This window comes from Danio rerio, chromosome 2 (assembly GCF_052040795.2).
Source record: "Danio rerio strain M-AB ecotype USA chromosome 2, GRCz13ab, whole genome shotgun sequence".
Taxonomy (NCBI): Eukaryota; Metazoa; Chordata; class Actinopteri; order Cypriniformes; family Danionidae; genus Danio; species Danio rerio.
Genome location: NC_141022.1, coordinates 43,668,619 through 43,690,000, shown reverse-complemented (window position 1 = coordinate 43,690,000; position 21,382 = coordinate 43,668,619). Strand labels below are relative to the sequence as shown.

Genomic DNA, 21,382 nt, shown 5'->3' with positions numbered 1-21,382 from the left:
GACAATGAAGACTTGAATAAATGATGGTAAAAATTCTATTGTAATACTATTTCACTATATTACAACTTTTAATGTATTTTCAATGCAACATTTCAAGACAGACAGAGCTACAAAAAGTACTTAAAACTAATATTTATCATAAAAAAACTAAGACGTAGAAATTAAAACAGAATCAAAAGAAGATAAAAAAATATATATATTTGCTTATGTTTTTATTTATTCATTTATTTTTAATTCTAATTATTATTAAATGAAAATTCTGCAACTGTAGCAATGGCTTCAGAAATATCCATTTTGCTCATGAGCAATAACCTAACACCTCCAGAAATTGAGACCAACACCAAACATGTCCTCTCTTTTTTCTCCTTCTCTCTCTTTATCCACACTCCATGATCCTCTCTCTCTCCCTCGCTCCTGCTGTTGAAGTGCTTGAGTTCAGGCCAGGGGTGATTACGGACGCTTTGAGTGTGGAGAGCTCAGTGTTCCTCTGGCTGTGATCTCCACTTCCATCCCCTTTCCCTTTCTAATCCCAGCGGAAGAGCGGCTTTAATCTACCTGCCAGCAATCAAACGCCCCGCCAGCCCTTCCAATACCTTGGGCAGATCCACCCGACTTCACAATGAAGGCGGCAGCCAAAAAACACACGCTTTGTCGCAGGTGTGAATACATAGAGTGCCAACTGAAATCGATATGAAGATTAAAAGATGGATCGTAACAGCCTACCTACAGAAGACATTAAAGCTGTGTTCACACTAATGCATCTCTATTTTAACAGGGAGAAAATTATTCTCGTTCATACAGGCATTTCCCCCAGGTTTCTGAAAAGATCTCCATCCACACTGCATGATTAAAACATGTCAGAAGTTACTAAATTCATTCATTTATTCATATCATTCAGCTTAGTCCCTTATTTATCAGGCTTCGCCACAGCGGAATGAACCGGCAACTATTCAAGCATATGTTTTATGCAGTGGATGCCCTTCCAGTCGCAACCTAGTACTGGGGAACACCTATACACTCTCTCATTCACACACATACACCATTCACATACATAATCCACACAGAAATACCAACTGGCCCAGCCAGGACTCAAATAAGCGACCTTCTTGCTGTGAGGCGACAGTGCTAGCACTGAGCCAATGTGCCACCCTGAGTTACTAAATAAAGCAAAAAATAATAAAAATACTTTTAAATTGATATGGATTCCCTTTTCCTTTTGTACAAAGCCCTTCCTTTTGGGACGATCTCTCCCCATTAGCATAGACAGCCTTGAGTGAGAAGCAGCCGCTCAGGTACGGGTTTTAACTCTGTACCTGCAGGGTAGTTTTAGGATGGCAAATAAACACAGTTTTCTAAATAGACTGCCTTCACTTCTTTCGACATTTTCTGTTTTTCACATAGATAATGGGAGTCCTGTTTGGAATCTGGCATTAATTTTATGTATATGCATTTGTAGCCCTGCCCTCTTTTGAAATTATCACAATTCAAGTTTGGAATTTGGATTCAGTTTTAGTTAAGAGTAATCAGGCAGGCAAGGTTAATACAGGAGCGAACAGTAGCAAAAAGGTAATTCAAGAGAGTAGTCATAGTAACAGACGAAGAGGTCGAGTCAGGTGAAAAAACAAACAAGCAGTCAAAACATAGTGATGGACAACGTGAAACTGACGTTTCGACACAGCGTCGAGATCCCGAAGTGCAAGTGTTTTGAAACACTGCACCGAAGCATGTTCCGAAACACCCAGGCCACTTGACTAAAATGATAAGAAGCACCCAGGTCACGTGACTAAAGCAATTCAAAGCATCGAATATTTCAGAAGCGTTTCAAGACCTAGCGAATCTGCGTTTGATTGACAGTGTCAGGAAAACCCTCTATCGCATGTAGCCTAGTGAACCTAGTGAAGTGTGATGCAAATGTTATGAGTTTGAATCCCGACTTGCACAAATGCTCAGAGATTGTGTCTTGGTGTATTTTAAAAATGTTATTTTTTTATGACCAAAACAATTTATTCACAAAGTGTTTAATGGGATGTCAGACCAATATTACAACAAAACACGTTACAAGAACAGAGCATTTTAAAAGTAACATCTATAGCTGCATCACCCTGGATTCGAACCCTTATATCTGTATGCTAGTCCAACACAATCTCACGGCAATTTGTAACTATTTGATTTAGTGGCTAATTTGTATGAATTTGTGCGATCTAATACATAAAATTTACACAAATTAGCCACTAAACTGACAAATTGTAAAATGTTTCCTCGTGAGATCAAGCTGGCTAGTCAGGAAGTCTCACCGCTCCACTAAATCACTTGAAATCTTCATTCTACAATGTGAGGTATAATTCTTCAATTTGTGTAACTGTTTCTTTGCTGAAGCTGTTCCAGAGCAATACATAAAAAAACTTACCACTAGGTGTCTATTTAGACACGGATTTCAAAACATTTAGAAGATTCAACACATTTGCTTTAACTGTTTCAGTGTTTCATGAAGCTTCGCTTTGCCCACCACTATCAAAACATGGCAAGACAACACAGTAAAAACACTTCGCAATGCTTACTGCATATGACAAGAATCAGTTCTGGATAAATGTGTGAGTGGTGAAGATATAATCTATGTAATCAGTCATGACAAGCTTCAGCTGTGTGTCTGTAAACAAGAGATGAAGCCTGAAACTGGTGTATAACTGCAGGACATGATGGGAAATGTAGTTCGGGTCAGTGGAAGATGCGATGTGTAGAGTCTCCTCTAGTGTGTCTGGTGGGCACTCAATTCGATGACCGTGACAGTAATAAAATAGAAAAATACAAAATACAGAAAATATGTATTCACAGACCTACAATTAATAAAACAAACTAAATGATAATGACGTCAGAACCCAACATCAGTCCAACGTTAATGTTCAACCTAAAATCCAACATTCAACCTAAAATCAACCTCAAAGCAACCCAATATCGACGTCTAACCATGTTACACCTTGTTTAGACGTTATCACTATGACATCTATCAGATGTTGGATTTTGGCCACTTTCCAACACAACCTAAAATCATCCAAATATCAATGTAATTTGACATTGTTATTGGCTGTCAAACTAACGTTGTCCTTAGACGCTGGCTAGACATTGAATTTTGGTCACATGACATCATGACCTAAATGTAATCTAATATTAACGTCTTATGATGTTGTGTGCCAGCTGAGTAATGTCACTCATCGGAAACAACATAGATATGCACGTATCAATTACTAACAAATTGTATTAAGGCTAAACAAATGCTACACTGTGAATATTTTTTCATGGAAACACACCTTTGTACTTCACTTATGTTTCTGTATTTGCATAAAACAGTATTATTTGTCAGCTCAATGCAATGGGCACAGCCTGTACACCATTTAAACTGTGGAATGTAACATTTTCTATGTTTATATGTGTATTTGCCTGAAACAAGGGTATGATCTATTATGTGCATGCAAGATGCTCAAACGATTTGTCATTAGACTGCTAAAACAACATTAAAATCATCATTTTGGGTCTCATGGATATAAGTAAGACACCATTTAAACTGTAATGGGTTTACTTTTATTAGTTTATGCTCACAAAGAAAGGCATTGTGGCATTGGAAAGTCAAGAAAACATTCAAGATGTGGTTTCTTTCATACTGGCTTACTGAACTTGAGTTTGCCCCACAAAATTGAAACAAAACGCATCATGTGACCAGGGTTTGACCAATTAGAAAAGGATACACAATGATATAAAAGAGCCAATCAATCAAGGAGCAAATTTGTTTAGCCAAGTTTATTTTCAATAGTTTCCATGATCCATGTATTCTAAAACTCAACCTCACATTTTTTTTATATTAAAACCGCTCTGCAGTGTCTCCAAAAATCTTTTTTTAAGGCTCAAAAAAACTATGAAGCAGTGTCAATATCAGTCAAAACCATCATAAATGTTGTGCTTTTTAAAAAATAAAAACGCACTGGCGCAAATTTAGCCTGAAACTAACACCCCCACCCCCCACCCCCCCAACACACACACACACACACACACACCACTTTCATCCTCTCTATTACATTTCTCCATCTGAAAAAGGCTGTCAATGGCTCTTAGGGCCTTTCGTTCCGCTCTCAGTGGCAGGGGCCATAGAGGTACAGGGGTGCAGCAAAAGGGGGAAACTGAAGACTTTCTCTCCAGTAAGATATTAAGGAATGTTTGGAGTCGGTCAGCTCTCTCCACGCTGGGTCACTCAGCAGCCAATGGGACATTAGTGAGCACATAATCACTGCCGAGGCCAAGTCTGTGTACCTGCGAGCAGATACAGCATCATGGCCTGCATCCCTAATGAGCCAAAGTCATCAAGAAAACATATGGAAGGGACCGTCTCCTCTTCCAAACTCGCAGCTGGCTTGGAATGAAGTATATAAAAGCATGCTAGACAGATGATTGATATATCTGTAAATATATTTGCATTGGATTGAAGGTATGTATTCAATATTTTATTGAAGAATGCCGCGGTTTATTTTTCGAACACTTTTTAACACTCATAGATCATATATTGTTGTTTTGATTCCTGTTTATGGCTATTAAAGTTGTCTAAAATCATTTAACTTATATTGTTTGTCAATTTAAATAAAATGTTAACTACAAAATCTTTACAAATAATTAAATGATTAATTAAAGTACATGTACAACAAGATTATTTCATCTTAATTTAAACAGAAATTACTAGAACTAAATGAAAGCTTTAGGAAGTTTTGTTAAGAACAATATGAGCGATTCCATGCAAATGCAAGTTCCATGAAAGTTTTCACAAATTAAAAAAAAATGCAAAACTATTTCTACATTTATTGTACAATATGTTGTCAAGTGCCAATTTCACATCTATCACATCCATAATGGAGAGATGTCACATAACCATAACCAAGCTTTCAGAAGACGATAATATTAGGTTAGATTTAGGTTGTGACGTCAGGTGACCAAAATTCAATGTCTAGCCAGCATCTAAGAATGTTATTGTGACATCTACTGTAATAATGACATTAAATTACGTTGATATTTGGTTGATTTTAGGTTGTATTGGAAAGTGACCAAAATCCAATGTCTGATAGATGTCATAGTGGTAACATTTATACAATGTCAAGGTGTAACATGATTAGACATTGATATTAGGTTGATTTTAGGTTGGACATTGACGTCTGCCTGACGTTGGGTTTTGACGTCAACCTGATTTTCATTTTCAAACAAAATCAAACATCCCCACGGCATTGGGGTACAACAGCAATATGACATCATGTTGACATCTGGTTTTCTTCATAAATGCAAAAATGTTAAATAAAATCAATCATTTTTGTTCTATAGAGAGACAACTCTTATCCTTTTGATAAGCATTGTTTATTTTGGGTTGTGCAGTTTAAATCACAGAATTTTTACAAAATAAGTTGTATACTGTAAACTCACTTTTGTGACTTTTTGGTCACATCCATAACGCACATTTTATTTCCGCATTTAAATTATAAAACGTTTACAGATAAATAATTTTCTGAATCCATAACTCTGTGGTTAGTTTTTTTGAAAAATATAAACAGATATTTCAAAGTAATGTTAACATAGACCTTCAATGGAATTTATGTTTTGAGTTTTTACTGCAAATGTCACATCCATAATGCTGGAATTACTCGTATACGGTTAAAGGCAAAATTATTGAACCCTCTTATAAGTCTTTTATTATTTTTCAAATATTTTTCTGAAGTGATATTTAACAGAGCAAGGACATTTTTTTGCAGTATGTCCTATTTTTCTTTTTTTTTTCTTATGGAAAAAAAATGAAGACATAGGTTGAAGGAAAGTATTTTTTTTAGTTTGGCTTGAATAAAAGCATTTTTATTATTTTTAAAATCATTTTTAGGTTACAGACACTAGGTCAAATAGTACAAAAAGACAGACAAAACAATACAAATCACACAATATGCATTAAAAAAGACAGTTATGCCAATATTTAATCAAAGGAAACTGAAAACGCACCTTAGTAAGCTTACTGTATAGTGTTTATCAACAACATCAAAATGCTATTCTGAGACTTCTCCAATCGCTACATAAACTTATAGATCAAATTTATTAAAGCTAAAAATGATCGAAGTCTTACCTTACAAAATTATTCACTTGTACTAGAACATCTATGATTTTTAAGAAGAATCCTCATACAATCATTGTATGCATTCTGTGGCTTATGGAGACTCTTACTTTTTAAAATTTTACTACAGACGAGCTGTGTATAAAGAACTTTTTATCGCATTTGGTCAAACCATGATTTTTATAGTTGTAGACTCGTAAAAGCCTGTCTACAATGTCACACACGAGTGGGATATTTGTTGATATTTTTCAGTGTGTGTGTTACATTCACGTCACTTCCGGTGTGTGGTACATGCCCTCTCCGTAGGGAATCTGTAATTGTAAATTTATTTCGGGATTTGTAAAAGTGTTTTGCGTCTTGTTATTTTTTTTCTAAAATGTAAATTTGTTTTGTCCTTGGTAAAATTGTTTTTCCTATGTAATTGTGTCTGATGATAAGTAAAAATGTTTTTCAAAATGTAAATTTCTCTCGAGCTTTGTAAAAGTGTTTCACACTTAGTAATGTTGTTTTGCACTTCCCGGCCACCGTAGTCTACCCTTGAAAACGGTTCATTCATTAATTTTCCTTCAGCTTAGTCCCTTTATTTATCAGTCACCACAGTGGAATGAACTGCCATCTTACCCAGCATACGTTTTACACAGTGGATACCCTGTCAGCTGCAACCCATTACTGAAAAACTCCCATATACTCTCAAATTCACACACATATACACTATGGTCAATTTATTTTATTCAATTCACCTATAGCACTTGTCTCTGGACTTGGGGGAAACCGGAGCACCAAACGGAAATCCACACGAATATGAGAACATGCAAACTCCACACAGAAATGCCAACTGACTCGGCTGGGACTCAAACCAGTGACCTTCTTGGTGACAGTGCTAACCGTGTTTCCCTACCCTTAAAAAAATACTGCATAAAAATATAGTAAAACTCAAAAGAGTCATGCCTGTTTGTCCTGCAAAAGTTCCTTAGTATTTATCTGGAGCACTGCAAAAAAAAAAAAAAAAAAAAAACAGACAAGCCCCGACACACACACAAAACTGCAGACAGGAGAGAAGTAGAACTGAACACACACACACACACACACACACACACACACACTGACAATCACACAGGAGGACAAAGCTCGGAGTCATGGCCACACAAAGCTTTAAAAGACAAGATTTTTGAATGACAGCATCTTCAAGTCCCTCGACACCAAATTGGCCACAGGAGGGAAAGAGGGAGAGGAAGCTGAAAAAGAAATGTGTGTGAGTGACTAAGAAAGTGAGAGAGAGAAAGAGAGGGAGACTTTCAGTCAGTCCGGGCTCAAGCTCATTGGCATACAAATCCTTCCCACAAACACATCTCCATTCTGCTTCTTTTTTCCACCCCTATCAGCTGCCAGGTCGCCCTGCTATTGTGCTGCCAACATCAGCCTCGGCCCGGAGAGAGGAGAGTGCACAAAGAATGAAGCCCTCAAACAATGACCAGTCTTTTCCTCTCCTTTTCATCTCTTTCATTCTCATTTTCCTCTGCCATTTCCCACTGGCCATCAGACTCTACATGAATCGGGGGGAAAAAAAACCATAATCACCTGGCTTCTAGATGGATTCCATTTAGGAATTTGATTAGGTAAATATTGCATACATTTTACAGATAAAAAAAAAAATCTATAATTCAATTAAAAAAAACGAATTAATAAATGCAGTTAAGCATGCTGTTTAGTCCTTATCATCACTTTTTTTGAATTATCAAAATGGTTTGAAGTTTTTTCAATGTTTTTTTATGCAAAATAAAGAAAATTATTTCAAAATGTTTAAACAGAAAATACAAAAAAAAAAGAAGTGTCAAAGAAAATATTAATTCCCTATACAAAATTAGAAATATATATAATATAAATATTATTGCTGGGCAAATTAACACGTTGTTACAGCATTAACACATTAATTAATAAATTCCCACAATTATTTTATTCCACGTTTGTGCAGCTGTTTTTTACTTTTTAATATTTTGGAACTCTGTTGTTCACTGGCTCTTAATCCAAAGGAAATCCACAACAAATATGTACTTCATAGGTTAAAGTCCCTTGGAAACCAAAACTTAGTTGTTGTTGTTTTAAAATTTTACTTCAATTTTACTTCATTCTTAACCAGAGATGCCCAAACTAGGGCCCGTGGTAACCTTTGATTTGGCCCACGATACCATGTGAGAAGATAGGGAGAATGATGGGGATGGTTCAGAGATTGTCATTTTTTGTTAAGTTTTATATGTAACTTTTAATTGGTTTGTTTTATTTATTTGCTACAAAAAGCTTTAACTGAAATTAAGTGTTTCAATTTAAATGGATCAAATGAATCATACTTAGTTTAAAATGTAGCCTACATACTGTCACCCGGCAGATAGAAGACAACGCAGAAATCTTGGTGAGTCTAGTGTATTCAGCACTGAACTATGCTGTTATAAATTGTGATTGTTTTAATGCAATCCGTTAAGATTAAAGTTATGCTGCATTAGTTAATATGATTCAAAATAATGCTTTCTATTTATGTATAAATATTATGAAATGTATTAGAAAATTACATATGCCATCTTTAATATAATATACTTTGGTATGTTTATTTTCGGACCACGGCTCTTAATAATATTTGGATTTTGGCCCTTAATACGAAAAACTTTAGGCATCCTTGCTCATAACAGTGACAGCTGCTATAGAATCAACTGTTTATGTTGTTTCCTGATAAAATGAAAGGTTTTTGTTTTTGCCTGTTAAAAATACATTTATAAATGCTAACTTGATGTTGTTGCAACTGTTATAATGTTATGATCAAGCCTCTGAAATCTGATAATAATCTAAAATCTGAGCATAAATAAAAGCTTTAGCAATAGTTCTGCCAAGAAGACTGATACGTCACATCATTCATAAAAATTATCTCGTCAGCCTATAACAACCAAGCGCACTACATATAAGCCCATCTTAACAAACTGCACATCACAGTTCTGCAACATAGACGGGGTTTACGCCAAAAGACTTTATGAAAGGACAGTTATGAATTTACATTTATCCAAACAATTCACAACAATTATCTGCCTCCTAAAAAGTCTTTCTGGTAGAACTTAACTTTTATGACAAATTAGGAAACATTTTAATGTCCTGGCAGTGGCAAATACACTGCAAAAAATGCTTTTCTTGCTTAGATTTTTATCTTGTTTCTAGTCTAAATATCTAAAATTTCTTATATCAAGACGCATTTTATAGACAAGCAAAACATATTGTCTTGTTTTGAGAAATAATATGCCAATATTAAGTGAGTTTTTCCTTAAAACAAGCTAAATAATCTGCCAATGGGGTAAACAAATTAATCTTGATTTTTCTTTTGACGTAAGTTTATTTTGCTTACCCCATTGGCAGATTATTTAGCTTGTTTTAAGGAAAAACTCACTTAATATTGGCATATTATTTCTCAAAACAAGACAATATGTTTTGTTTGTCTTTTAGATATTTGGACTAGAAACAAGATAAAAATCTAAGTAAGAAAAGCACTTTTTGCAGTGTATCTTTGGTTGTAAATTTTATTTGATTACACCATTTAAGTTGAGATTTAAAATATTTTAACTGCTAAAATTTTATGGAAATCATTTTGTTGTTGTGGTTGTTATTTATACACTTATAAACTTTAAAAATAAAAGTCCAAGTCTTTTTATTATTATTCATTAATAAAAATATACAACCACAATCAGGAGATCAATAAAAGAGAGATCCAAAAAGGAGAAAAATACAAGCTACATTAGCTGCAGAAAGAAAAAAGTCTAACAAAACAAAGAAAGGGGCAAGTAAAACTAAAGGAGTGCTTAATTTTTGTGTGTAACAATTAATCGTGATTTTTTAAAAAAACTAATCGTTGCACAGCACTAATCATTTGATTTATTTTTACATACTTTTTTATATTATTTTTTTAACATTACAACTTAGCATTTTTATTTATTTTTTTCCAATTTAAGCAATATTATAATGTCTTCAAAAACACACCAAAAGTATTTTAAGTATTTTTAAGATTTACAAAGATTTAAGTTTGAAATGTTTGTTTCAGGTCTATGCTCTAAGATTGTAAACACCTCATAAATGCATTATAACTATTGTATAAGTATAATATGGTATCATAAATGCCCTTTCTGACCACCACATAACATGGCAGCACAAGGGGTAAATAATTCAAATGACCAATTAATAAACCAACAAATTGAATTACTTAAATTAACTAAAATTCCACTTTAAAAACATTTCTAAAATGACATTTCAGCTCCTGTTCAATGTCACCGAACTGTTCTTCTGTCACAGTGTGGTTGCAGTAGCGTGTCGTATAACATCAGAAACTTCAATCTAAAGGAAAACGAGAATTAATTTTCACCATTATCCTCTTCCTAAACCTCATTCCATCCATTTTCAGTGCACTTACTTGTGACCACCAGCAGCTCTGCGGTACATTATGGTATCACTTTAACTATTTTCCCAACAAAAAAATGCTGCTGCCCCATATTTATAACATACCCGGTCTGTATTATTTTCCAGTTAAGAGGTGCATGACTTAAATTACACCTCTTTTATCACTGTGTGTTGATCATCTAAAGTGCCGTCTCAAGAACCGCATAAAACTGGATCAAGTCACAAAGACAGCATGTGATATTTGAGTGACCCAGGAAACAGGCCGTCCTGAGCAGGATGTTGGTTTTGGCTTGTGAAAAAAGAGATGCGCCGTGAGTGACAAGGTCGCGTTGCGTCGAAATGTAAATGCAACTTTTGTTTGACCCAACACACAGGACAAGCAGACGACCATCATAAAAAAACTGAGATTTGAAACATGTGGAACGAAAACAGCAAGAGATTTTATCCAGTCAATAACACAGAGCTGAGTAAACTGAAAAGCCCTGCTGTTTGTTTAGCTCTGCAATTTTCCTAGCACAAACCTCACACACACACACGCACACAAAACAAAATCTAAAAGCAGACAGATGAATTTAATTAAAACAAATAAAAGGTCAAGACTGGGACCCAGCGAGACCGTGGGGAGAGCGGAGCACACAGCATGACGTTTCGAGCCAGGATCCATTGTGTTGACTAGCCTGCTAATGAGCTTCTAGCGAGAGAATTGGTCACCGAACACAAGAGTCAGAGGCGTTAATTTGTAGAAACAGAAAGGAAAGAGTGGGAGAGTTAAACAGGGGGGACAGAACGACTCATTTGTTTGAGACAGAAGTAGTTGTATCTGACATGGCAATGCACTGGGCCTGCAGAACACATAAGACATCCCGGTGAATATAGGTCAGCAGCCCAGCATGTCACAGGAAGTGTTTCTTTACAAAAACAATAGACGGAGCCCAAACAACCACCAGAGTTCAACCAAAACAAATGACCCATCTGGTAAAATGATCCTTTTTGACCAAGAAACTGCCTTGATGTTTCCCAGACTGATGATTCAGGCTGAATGTAGGCTAAAATTTGAGGCGTATGATGTACCTAAATTTATTTTGTAACAATCCATGATCTTATTGTTCATTTAATTCAGTTTTAATATACTCACTGGCCACTTTATTAGGTACACCTGTCCAACTAGTCATTAACGGAAATTTCTAATCAGCCAATCACATGGCAGCAACTCGATGCATTTAGGCATTTAGACATAGTCAAGACAAAACTGCTGTAGTTCAAACTAAGCATCAGAAGGGGATAGAAAGGTGGTTTAAGTGACTTTGAATGTGGCATGGTTGTTGGTGCCAGATGGGCTGGTCTGAGTATTTCAGAAACTACTTATTTACTGGGATTTCCACGCATAACCATCTCTAGAGTTTACAGAGAATGGTGCGAGAAGAGAAAATATCCAGTCAGTGGCAGATCTGTGGACACAAATGCATTGTTGATGCCAGATGTCTTTTCTGATGGTTCAAGCTGAAAGAGAGGCAAAAGTAACTCAAATAACCACTCTTTACAACTGATGTATGCAGAAGAGCATCACTGAACATACAACATGTCAAACTTTGAGGTGGATGGGCTACAGCAGCAGAAGATCAAACTGATACTGAGGCTACAATTTGCACAAGCTCACCAAAATTGGACTATAGAAAATTGGATAAACGTTGCCTGGTCTGATGAGTCTCGATTTCTGCTGCGACATTCAGAAGGTAGGGTAAAATTTCAACATAGTGTCAGAGTCAACAATATAAATGGATCCATCCTGACTTGTATCAACGGTTCAGGCTGGTGGTGGTGTAATGGTGTGGGGGATATTATCTTGGCATACTTTGGGCCCATTAGTACCAATTGAGCATTGTGTCAACGCCACAGCCTACCTGAGTATTGTTGCTGACCATGTCAAAATCTCTGAGGAATATTTCCTTGTTGAATCTATGCCACTAAGGATTAAGGCAGTTCTGAAGGCAAAAGGGCGTCCAACCCGGTACTTGTAAGGTGTACCTAATAAAGTGACCTGTAAGTGTACTTTAGAGATGCAACGATATGAAAATTTCTCATCACGATTTTTTCACCACCAAATTTATCATTGTTATTAATATAATAAATGTTTTGTTCAAGTGGACTTAAATGGTCTAAGAATTCTTAAAAGTCTGATACACTTGAGGCATTCCACCAAATTTTGTATCTGAAAATGATCAAATAACAAATAAAATTTGCAACTTTATGAAATTGTCACAAATAACATGAAAAAGAATCTGTGAATATTGGATTTGCTTATTTTGTTTGTGTTATTCCAAGCATGTTTTATTTGTGTTGTAACAGAACCATCTGATTTTCTAATTCAAGGTATTGTTTGCCAAAAACTGCTGTATATGATTTACCTAAAATATCTAATGACTGTTATAGCAATTTTATCTGCGATTAAATTTTGGGAAGGTAAGCTTTAGCTCAGTATTCTCAATAATGTGCAGCACACACTTTAAATGAAAATAATACAACAAACTTGAACCCCCAGGGGTCTAAGGGTGTTTTAGGGCCATGGAGAAGTTTTGACATGCACTGAAATTTGTGTTATTTTTAGTATCTTAAAAACGTATTAATGGCTAAAGTGTGATAGCACTGTAAACAGCACAAGTTGGGCTACAATAATACCTACGCAGCATGTTTGTATGTGTTTGTGTTTTCTTTTACCCCTGGGGGTTAACTGTCTATAATGCTTAACTGTCTATATAAATTAGCATTTACATAACAGCTAATTGCAATGTTACTGGATTTGCCATTAGTTTTCAAAATCACGAAAATCATTCACAATCTCGATGAACGATTGAAATCATAACTGCAATAACCATGTGAAAATTTACAGTGGTTTACCTTGAAAATCAGTAATAGTTACAAGACTAATCAACTTTTAAAATAACTGCACAGTATATGACCTGACCTGACTCACATTTCATTGTTAGTTATCTATTATCTATATAACTACCTATGTTACACGAAAAATCCTGAATCTTGTATCTTAAATCAATACCTATTTTAACTTCATTGCAAAAAAATATTGCCAATCCATTATCTAGTTTGAGCTATTGTGTGTCCAGAAAATCATTTGCCCCCAGCCTTTGGTCATGTGTGGTGATAATGGTGTGTATGGTGGGAAATTAAGAGGCCCTCAAAGGCCTTTTTTTATGATTGCACATCGGTGTGCGACCTGCAGCGCAGAGCCATCAGTAATCCCAGTAATAGAGGTGAATCAGTGCGGTGAGGCGGCCAATCAATGTCCACGTCGGCTCAAGGTCATGAACAAAATAATGATGGTGATAAAAGCAATCCAATTACACCGGGGTGATTAATCATAAAATAATATGTATTAGGATTCCTGCACTGATTATGTAGTTAAACAAGTGTAATCAATAAATAGATGTATAGTCCCCTGGGTAAATGACTCTAGTGATTTCAAATATGTACTCAAGAGTTCGAAAAGAGATCTCAAGGGGATAGTTCGGATGAAAAAATATGTCAAATAAATAGAAAATTCTGACAAGTACAAACGGTCAACCTTCATGCTATTCCAAACCTCTATGACATTCCCTTTACTGTAAAAATGATACCTTGAAGAATTGTTTGAAGGGTCCAAAAAGCACACTGAATCATCACAAACATTTACTGTATAGACCGAATAATACATAATAAAAATATTAGAGGTAATAGTACTGATAATAATTTTGATTTCACAGATGTAAGAAAGTCTTTGCCATTTGGAATGATATGAGCATAAATGACCATACCCTGCAGGCACAGGACATCAACATAATGCCATTGATGTTGTACCCCAATGTACCCCAACATCGTGGGGACGTTAGATTTTGTCTGGAAATGAAAATTGTGTTATGTCAGAACCCAACGTCAGGCCGACGTCAATGCCCAACCTAAAATCAACCAAAAATCAACATCTAATCATGTTAAACCTTGACGTTGTGAGGATGTTACCACTATGACATCTATCAGACGTTAGATTTTGGCCACTTTCCAAAACAACCTAAAGTCAACCAAATTTTAACGTCTAATCATGCTACAACTTGACGTTGCATGGACTTTACCACTATGACATCTATCAGACATTGGATTTTAGTCACTTTCCAACACAATCTAAAGTCAACCTAAAATCAACCAAATTTCAACGTCTAATCATGTTACACCTTAACGTTGTGTAGACGTTACCACTCATCAATCAGATGTTGGATTTTGGTCACTTTACAACACAACCTAAAATCAACCTAATATCAAAGTATTTTGATGTCATTATTGGATGTCAAACTAACCTTGTCCTTAGACGCTGGCTACATTAAATTTTGGTCACCTGACGTCATGATTAACTCTAACCTAATATCAACATCTTATGATGTTGTGTGCCTGCTGGGTAATTTGCAGTTTAAACTCAAAGGTTTACACATTACCACATTATCCATCCAATTTGTATCCAAGAATTTCATTTGTTTGTATTTTTATTTGCTGATGAATTTGAAATATGGGAGAAAAAGAATCTTTATTATGTCTCAAGCAGAAGTGCATCTATATAGCTTTTTATCAAATTGCTCAATGGTAGGGATAGGTTAGTAAATTAACGCTAAAGTAAATTCTTTGTCTAATTCTAGTTGTGAATGAATTATTTTTTCAAATGATATGGTAATATATGTACACATTCACTCTTATTTTACATAAGTGATGCCATATGTTCTACTCAACATGGTGAAATTTGAGGCAAAAAGTTGAGTAGACTTTTCTATACAGTAAATTAAAAGTTTGACTATTTCAGTCTTACTGCCATCTTACATCACCCTCTGTCAATGTCGACTTCATGCTGGAATTTGCGTTCTGCTCCTGTGAACAGTAAACCCCGCCTATCTTAATTTGATTGGCCACCTCAATCATTGTGACACAGAAAGCCCTGTGAAATGGCTAAGAAACACCAGCCTGAAAATGTAACTTTCATCCAAACAATAGAATCTTCATAGTTGAGAAAATCAAAGCAGTGCAAGAATGACACATATTGAGAAGGACAATTTGGCCAATTGTAATTATTGTGCATGCTGGTTACAGCTCTGTGATGTGAGCATGATTAAGATTATTTATGTGTGTGTGCTAGGGCTACACACTATATTGTTTTAGCATCAATATCGCAATGTGATCATTCGCAACAGTCACAACTCAGAACATGCAATGCTGAGTGTGCAGTATAATTGATCATTTTGCAAGTGTTTTTAAGGCCTGTGACTGATTTTAAATCAGTTGAAATTGTGTTGTTTGTAACTTTGAAAAAATTAATAACGATTATTTTTATAAAATTGTTTATACAACGAAGACTATGCTGTATTATTTTACAATTGATTATTCAATTACTATATACCTGAATGCAGTTAGATTCCACGGAAGACAATTAAACGCTGTTTATTTAATTTGTCTGTTTTTATTTAACGACTTTATCTATGCTGGTAGATTGTTTATAATATTTTATGCCAATGCAGGCCTATATCAACCCAATCAATCTAAAATGATCCATTCTTTACAAATAATTATTCAAACCATCAAGTGAAATTGTATTTATTTAGAAATATATAGCAAAATAAAAAAATATATCGTAATGTTAGATTTTTCCAATATCATGCAGCCCTAATGTGTGCATATGTGTGTTTATACTCTATTATCTTACTCTATGATCTAAGATATACTCTATCCCTTACTTTGTGGTGACCAACTATCCACACAAGCATATGCATCATGAGAATGTTGCAATCTTAAAAGTACAATGTTTACATTTTGCATTTGATTTAGTGATTATATTTTAATGTTGGACCAGTAATCATTAGTTTTTGAAAAGTGTTTTACATTTTATTAATCTTGATTTAATATTTCTATATTTTAATAACACATTCGCCCTGAAGTTATACATAAAAAGAGAATATAAATAACTGTTAAAATAAAAACTGTTTTAATTCTAGCTGGAATAAAACAAATAAGACTTTCTCCAGAAGAAAAGATTATCGGACATAGTGTGAAAATGACTTTGCTCTGTTAAACATCATTTAGAAAAAAATTTAAAAAGAAAAAAAAAAAGGGGGGGGGGGTAATAATTCTGACTTCAATATTCAATATTCTGTATATTGTTGTTAGGATATAAGATGATTTATATCATGTTATGAGATTTTTGTCATATCGACCAAGCCCTAGTTTAAAAATCACTACAAGAATATTTACATCAATGGTAAGTTCCCATTAGGATAGCTGTACAAGTATGTGTGTGTCATGCTCTCTTGCTTGTTTTAGCTAAGGCATTTGGCCATTGGGGCACTCTAATCCAGACTGTTTAAACCTGGGGAAAAGGCAGAGAACAGAGGCTCCTTCACAAACAGACCCTCTTCCCCTTGGGGGGAAGCTGAACCACTAATCCTGCTGCCCAGTAAATGAAAGCATGCAACAGGGACAGGTCACCCACACTCGCCAGAAGAGAGGAAAAAGAGAGGAAGGAATATCACAGCCCACGGCAGAGGTAGAATACTAATCTGGAGCAAAAGAAGACGAAAAAAAGAAAACAGAAATCGATGATCATTCCAGGGGTTCAACTAAAAGATTAAAGATTCTTTTTAAGCCATTAAACCGAATTAAGCTCACCAACCCGGATGAGACTCAATCTAATCTTTTCTCAAGCAGGTGGTATGAGACCTCCGCTGTTAGACTATGAGAGACTGAACAGACTTCATTTTTTTTTTTTTATTGTAAAATTACTTTCAAATTATTTGAAGCGATGTGCAGATGTGAAACTCCAAGACTCACGCCCTTGATATTGTGGCATAATGAAGCAAAATCCCCATGAATTGAGATCAAAATGCACTTAATTAAATATGTTTGGCTTCTGTTCCCATTTCTTTTTTCTACATCCACAACACTGATGATAAAAAAACAAGCTCCTCAAAAGAATTCTAGTGCTACAAGGCGCCCTCTGCTGTTCAAACACTCTGAGTATGAATGCATTCCTTCTTAGATGACTTCCACATTTTGGTCCATATGTGGCAAATGACTCCCATGTCATTGTGTTTGCATTGCTTCGGCGTAACATGGCACCCGCACTCCCACTGCGGCTTAAAATAACAAACGCCGGTCAGTCTTACGGCTCGTCGAGCAAGCACAGCGGGCGTCCTCCAGATGAGAAGACGTTATTTACAGTCACCGAGAGCACAGCAGAGACAAAGCAAGAAGAGACCATGCGTTGGAAGCCACTGGATGAGTGGTTACGCACTCCGCTCACATACACACCAAAACACACATGCTAGTAGCGCCAAGCATACAAAGACACGAGGCAGTTGACTGAAGTCAACCAATTAGGCCGATATCAGAAGGGGAAGGTTGAGAAGAAAGCAAAGAAAACTAGCAAATTGCAAAAGGGAAAAGAGGCTAGAAGAACAAACCCTGCTGGGAGGGAACGCAAAGATAAAGAGAACGAAAGCAATTCCCGGTCACTGGACGGCCACAGAGACGCTAACTGCAGTTAAAGCACTATTTACTCTTTGTATTGGACATGAAATGATTTGTCTCTCATTTCCTCTGGTTAAACACAGTTTCATCATCCACTCAAATGTATTTTTTCCATCAACAAAAGAATGTTTCTTAGGTTTCGAGGGCTGGCATTTGTGCAATCTCAACGCTTCTGAGATTCAAAGAGCAGATTTTGTTTAGTTTAAGTGGATGAATTCACTGAAAGGGCCATGCAAAGCATAAAAAAAGAAAGTTACTGTACTCTTCTTCTCAGGATAGAAATGACTGCATAAGTCATCTGTCTCGAAGGAAGCATTATCTCCGTTGTCTATCTGGGTTGTATTTTCCTGAACTCAAATTCCAGCATTTGACATTTGAGAAACAAGGGCTAAACTGTGCCAAAAAAGCAGCTCATTCATAAGGTTTGAGTGTCTCAAAACAAACAGTTCTCAACTCAGGACTAACCACATTGAAATTTCTGCTGGACAACCTACAGCGCCCCAGCACAAAGACAAAGCTCTTTGAGAGGATGGATATATACCTCTAAATATATGCATAAAAATGTTAAATATTTTTTCTAGTACTGGGATTCAGCTAAAAGGGAGTGTAAAACATTTGCTGGATAAGTTAGCGGTTCATTCCGCTGAGACGACCCCTGATGAATAAAGGGACTAAGCCGAAGGTAAATGAATGTGTGAATGAATGCTAAATATATTTTCAGATAAAGAGCTCAGTTAATAGCCAAGTTTCGTGTGTTCTCAATCTGGTCCATATTCTATTTCTGGATTTTTTGTTTTTTATTAATTTAACAGATTGTGGAACAGATTTCCTAGCGTGCTATATAGACAAGATGCAGCCACCATTAACAAATCACCTTATGGTCACTGATAAATGATCAGGCTTATAGAGACTTTCAGCTCTCTCTCTCTATCCAGCTGGCCATACGGCACATTGAACACAATACACCACATACAACCCAGACGTTTAAGAGTTTTACTTTCATCAACTTCTTGATTTTTGCTTCACTCTTTCTCTTTTTGTGTGTGTGTGTGTGTGTACTATGCATGTTTTATGTATTTAAAAAGTGTTTGTTTTCAGATAACTTCTAATATATTACCTTTTAAGTACATAAAAAACATTAGACATCTTCCAAATAACTTGTAATCAAACCCTTATTGTTCCATAAGACTTTATAAATAGAAAGTTAACAGTATTTTTTTTTCAGATTGCCTTTTAATACATTCAATGTTAAGTAAAGTATTGGCTATCTAATAAATAACTTGCAAACAAATCTTCACTGGTGTATAATGACTTTCTAAATGGCAAGTTCACAGCTTATTTACGTCTTAAAATATTATTTATTGAACTATTTTTTTAACGACATAGGCTACTGTAGTAAATACTGCTGTTGAGGCAAATAATTTTTTATTATTTTTAATAAGTGGCACGTGCATATGTAGTGCAAAAAAAACAAAAAAAAACATCAGAAACATCCAACTGCAATCCAGCGGGAGCACTTCAAGAGCGAGTACTTCAGGACAAGCATGCTGTACCCTAAAATTTCTCCAACCCTTACTTAAAAACACATAAACTTGCAATTTTTTCCCTGCTTGCTTCTTTCGCCTTATGCATGATTTATACGAACCACAGCATCCAGAGCGCACTTCAACAAACTGCGTCTCCCGCAAACCCCAGCCGTTAATTAATCCTATCCTTTAGTTGTTCAACACAAAGCCCTCTTACCTTCATTCTCTGGGTAATTCCGTAAGGCTTGACTCGGTGTGAGGGAGGGAAAGAGAAAGAAAAGAAGGGACGGATAAATCCAAAGGGTTGCCATTTTCAGGCTGCGCCGAGCGCGCGCTGCATCCCTCTCGCTGTAGAAAGTTACTGAGGCTCGCGATCGGAGCTCAAGTGAGGAGAGGAGAGAGGAGAGAGGGAGGGTCCAGGACGAGCCTCGGTCTGTCAGTCATCCCGGGCTGCCAGGGAAACGGAGGACGGCGGGAGGCGCGCGGGTGCTTTTAAAGGCGCGAGCTCGATAAAGATCTCAACCGCTCGCCACACAGAAACTGAAGGAAGCGCGGATGATGACAGCTGCCAAATTTCATTTTAGAGTGGCTCTAAACTGCTTCATTCTTTTTATCCTAAGGTGCTTTTAGCTGTAGTGACGAGGGGCTTGATAGCTTAAGTTTTTCGAGTAAGCAAAATTAAGAGGAAAAGAGAAAAATGACTACACTTTTTGGCAAATGTATTGCCATCGATAATTTCATGAAGCTTTAACATCCATAGAACTTTTCTGTTGCACAAAACGTTCTTTATTATGAAGTTAAAGAGTTCTTTAGATTATTAAAATGTTCTTTAAGTGGTGGTGGCACAATATTGTTCTGGATTATGTATAAAAGTACTTTTATAGTCTGTCTCAGGCTATGTTTAATTATAAGTATATGTCTAACAATAAGTTATAGATAGATTACCGCTCCAGTAAGTTATTGGTTTAGAATAACTTGTGTGTCTAAAGTTGCGTTCATATTTATGATTGTGGTCGCACTTTATTTTAATGGTCTGTTTGCTAAATTTAAGGTACATTGCATCTACATGCCAACTAATTAATTTAGTTAATTTTGTTTAATGTGCACACAAAGTTATTAGCTTGAAAATGAAATTTATTTTACCATTATTTAACCACATGGATTGTTTAGAGAATGTGAGTTTGAACAAGTCGGGAACCTTACTGTCTTGAGGATGAAGCTCTCAGATTTCACCTAAAATATAGTCATTTTTGTCTTAAATCTGAAAAAAAGCTCTCAGAAGTTTGTCATAACATAAGGGTAAATAATTGTTAACCATTTTCATTTTGGGGTTGAACTAACATTTTAACTAACAAAAACAGGTTCTAAAGAACCATTCTCTTAAGGTTATTTTAAGAACAAAAATGGTTCCTCATATCCTCCTCATTATCAAAGCTAATCTAAAATCTTCTGAGGAAGAAAGTCCACGCATGGTAAAGTCTAGATAGGATACAGCTGTGGATAAGCACATCAATATAGCATCATTTTTGTAACACTATATAAAAATAATTAAAATTTTTATAGCACTGTGACGGTGGGTTTAGGTTTGGGATAGGGTACAGTAGGCGTTAATAAAAACATATTGAGTAATTTAATTAATAACATAAATAATACTCGGTACAGCTACTGTTTTTACATTAATGTGACAGTTGGGTTTAGGGTTGAGGGTTGTATACGTTAAAAAAATACAATAAATATGAAATTGAATAAATAAATGTAA

General features: G+C 35.7%; 1 protein-coding gene across 6 annotated transcripts in view; it reads right to left on the bottom strand.

Annotated features, from left to right (window-relative positions):
• epha4b (eph receptor A4b) overlaps window positions 1–21,382 on the bottom strand; it is a 242,909-nt gene that overhangs the window by 193,309 nt on the left and 28,218 nt on the right. Inside the window, exon 1 of one of the 6 annotated variants that reach the window (XR_015477916.1) lies at window positions 19,841–19,986. The exons of 4 other annotated variants lie outside the window; for them this stretch is intronic. Coding sequence is in view for 1 of the 2 variants with exons in the window: in NM_153658.1 (NP_705944.1) it covers window positions 19,841–19,934 (94 nt within the window). In the remaining variant the exon portion in view is untranslated. 6 annotated transcript variants of the gene reach the window in all.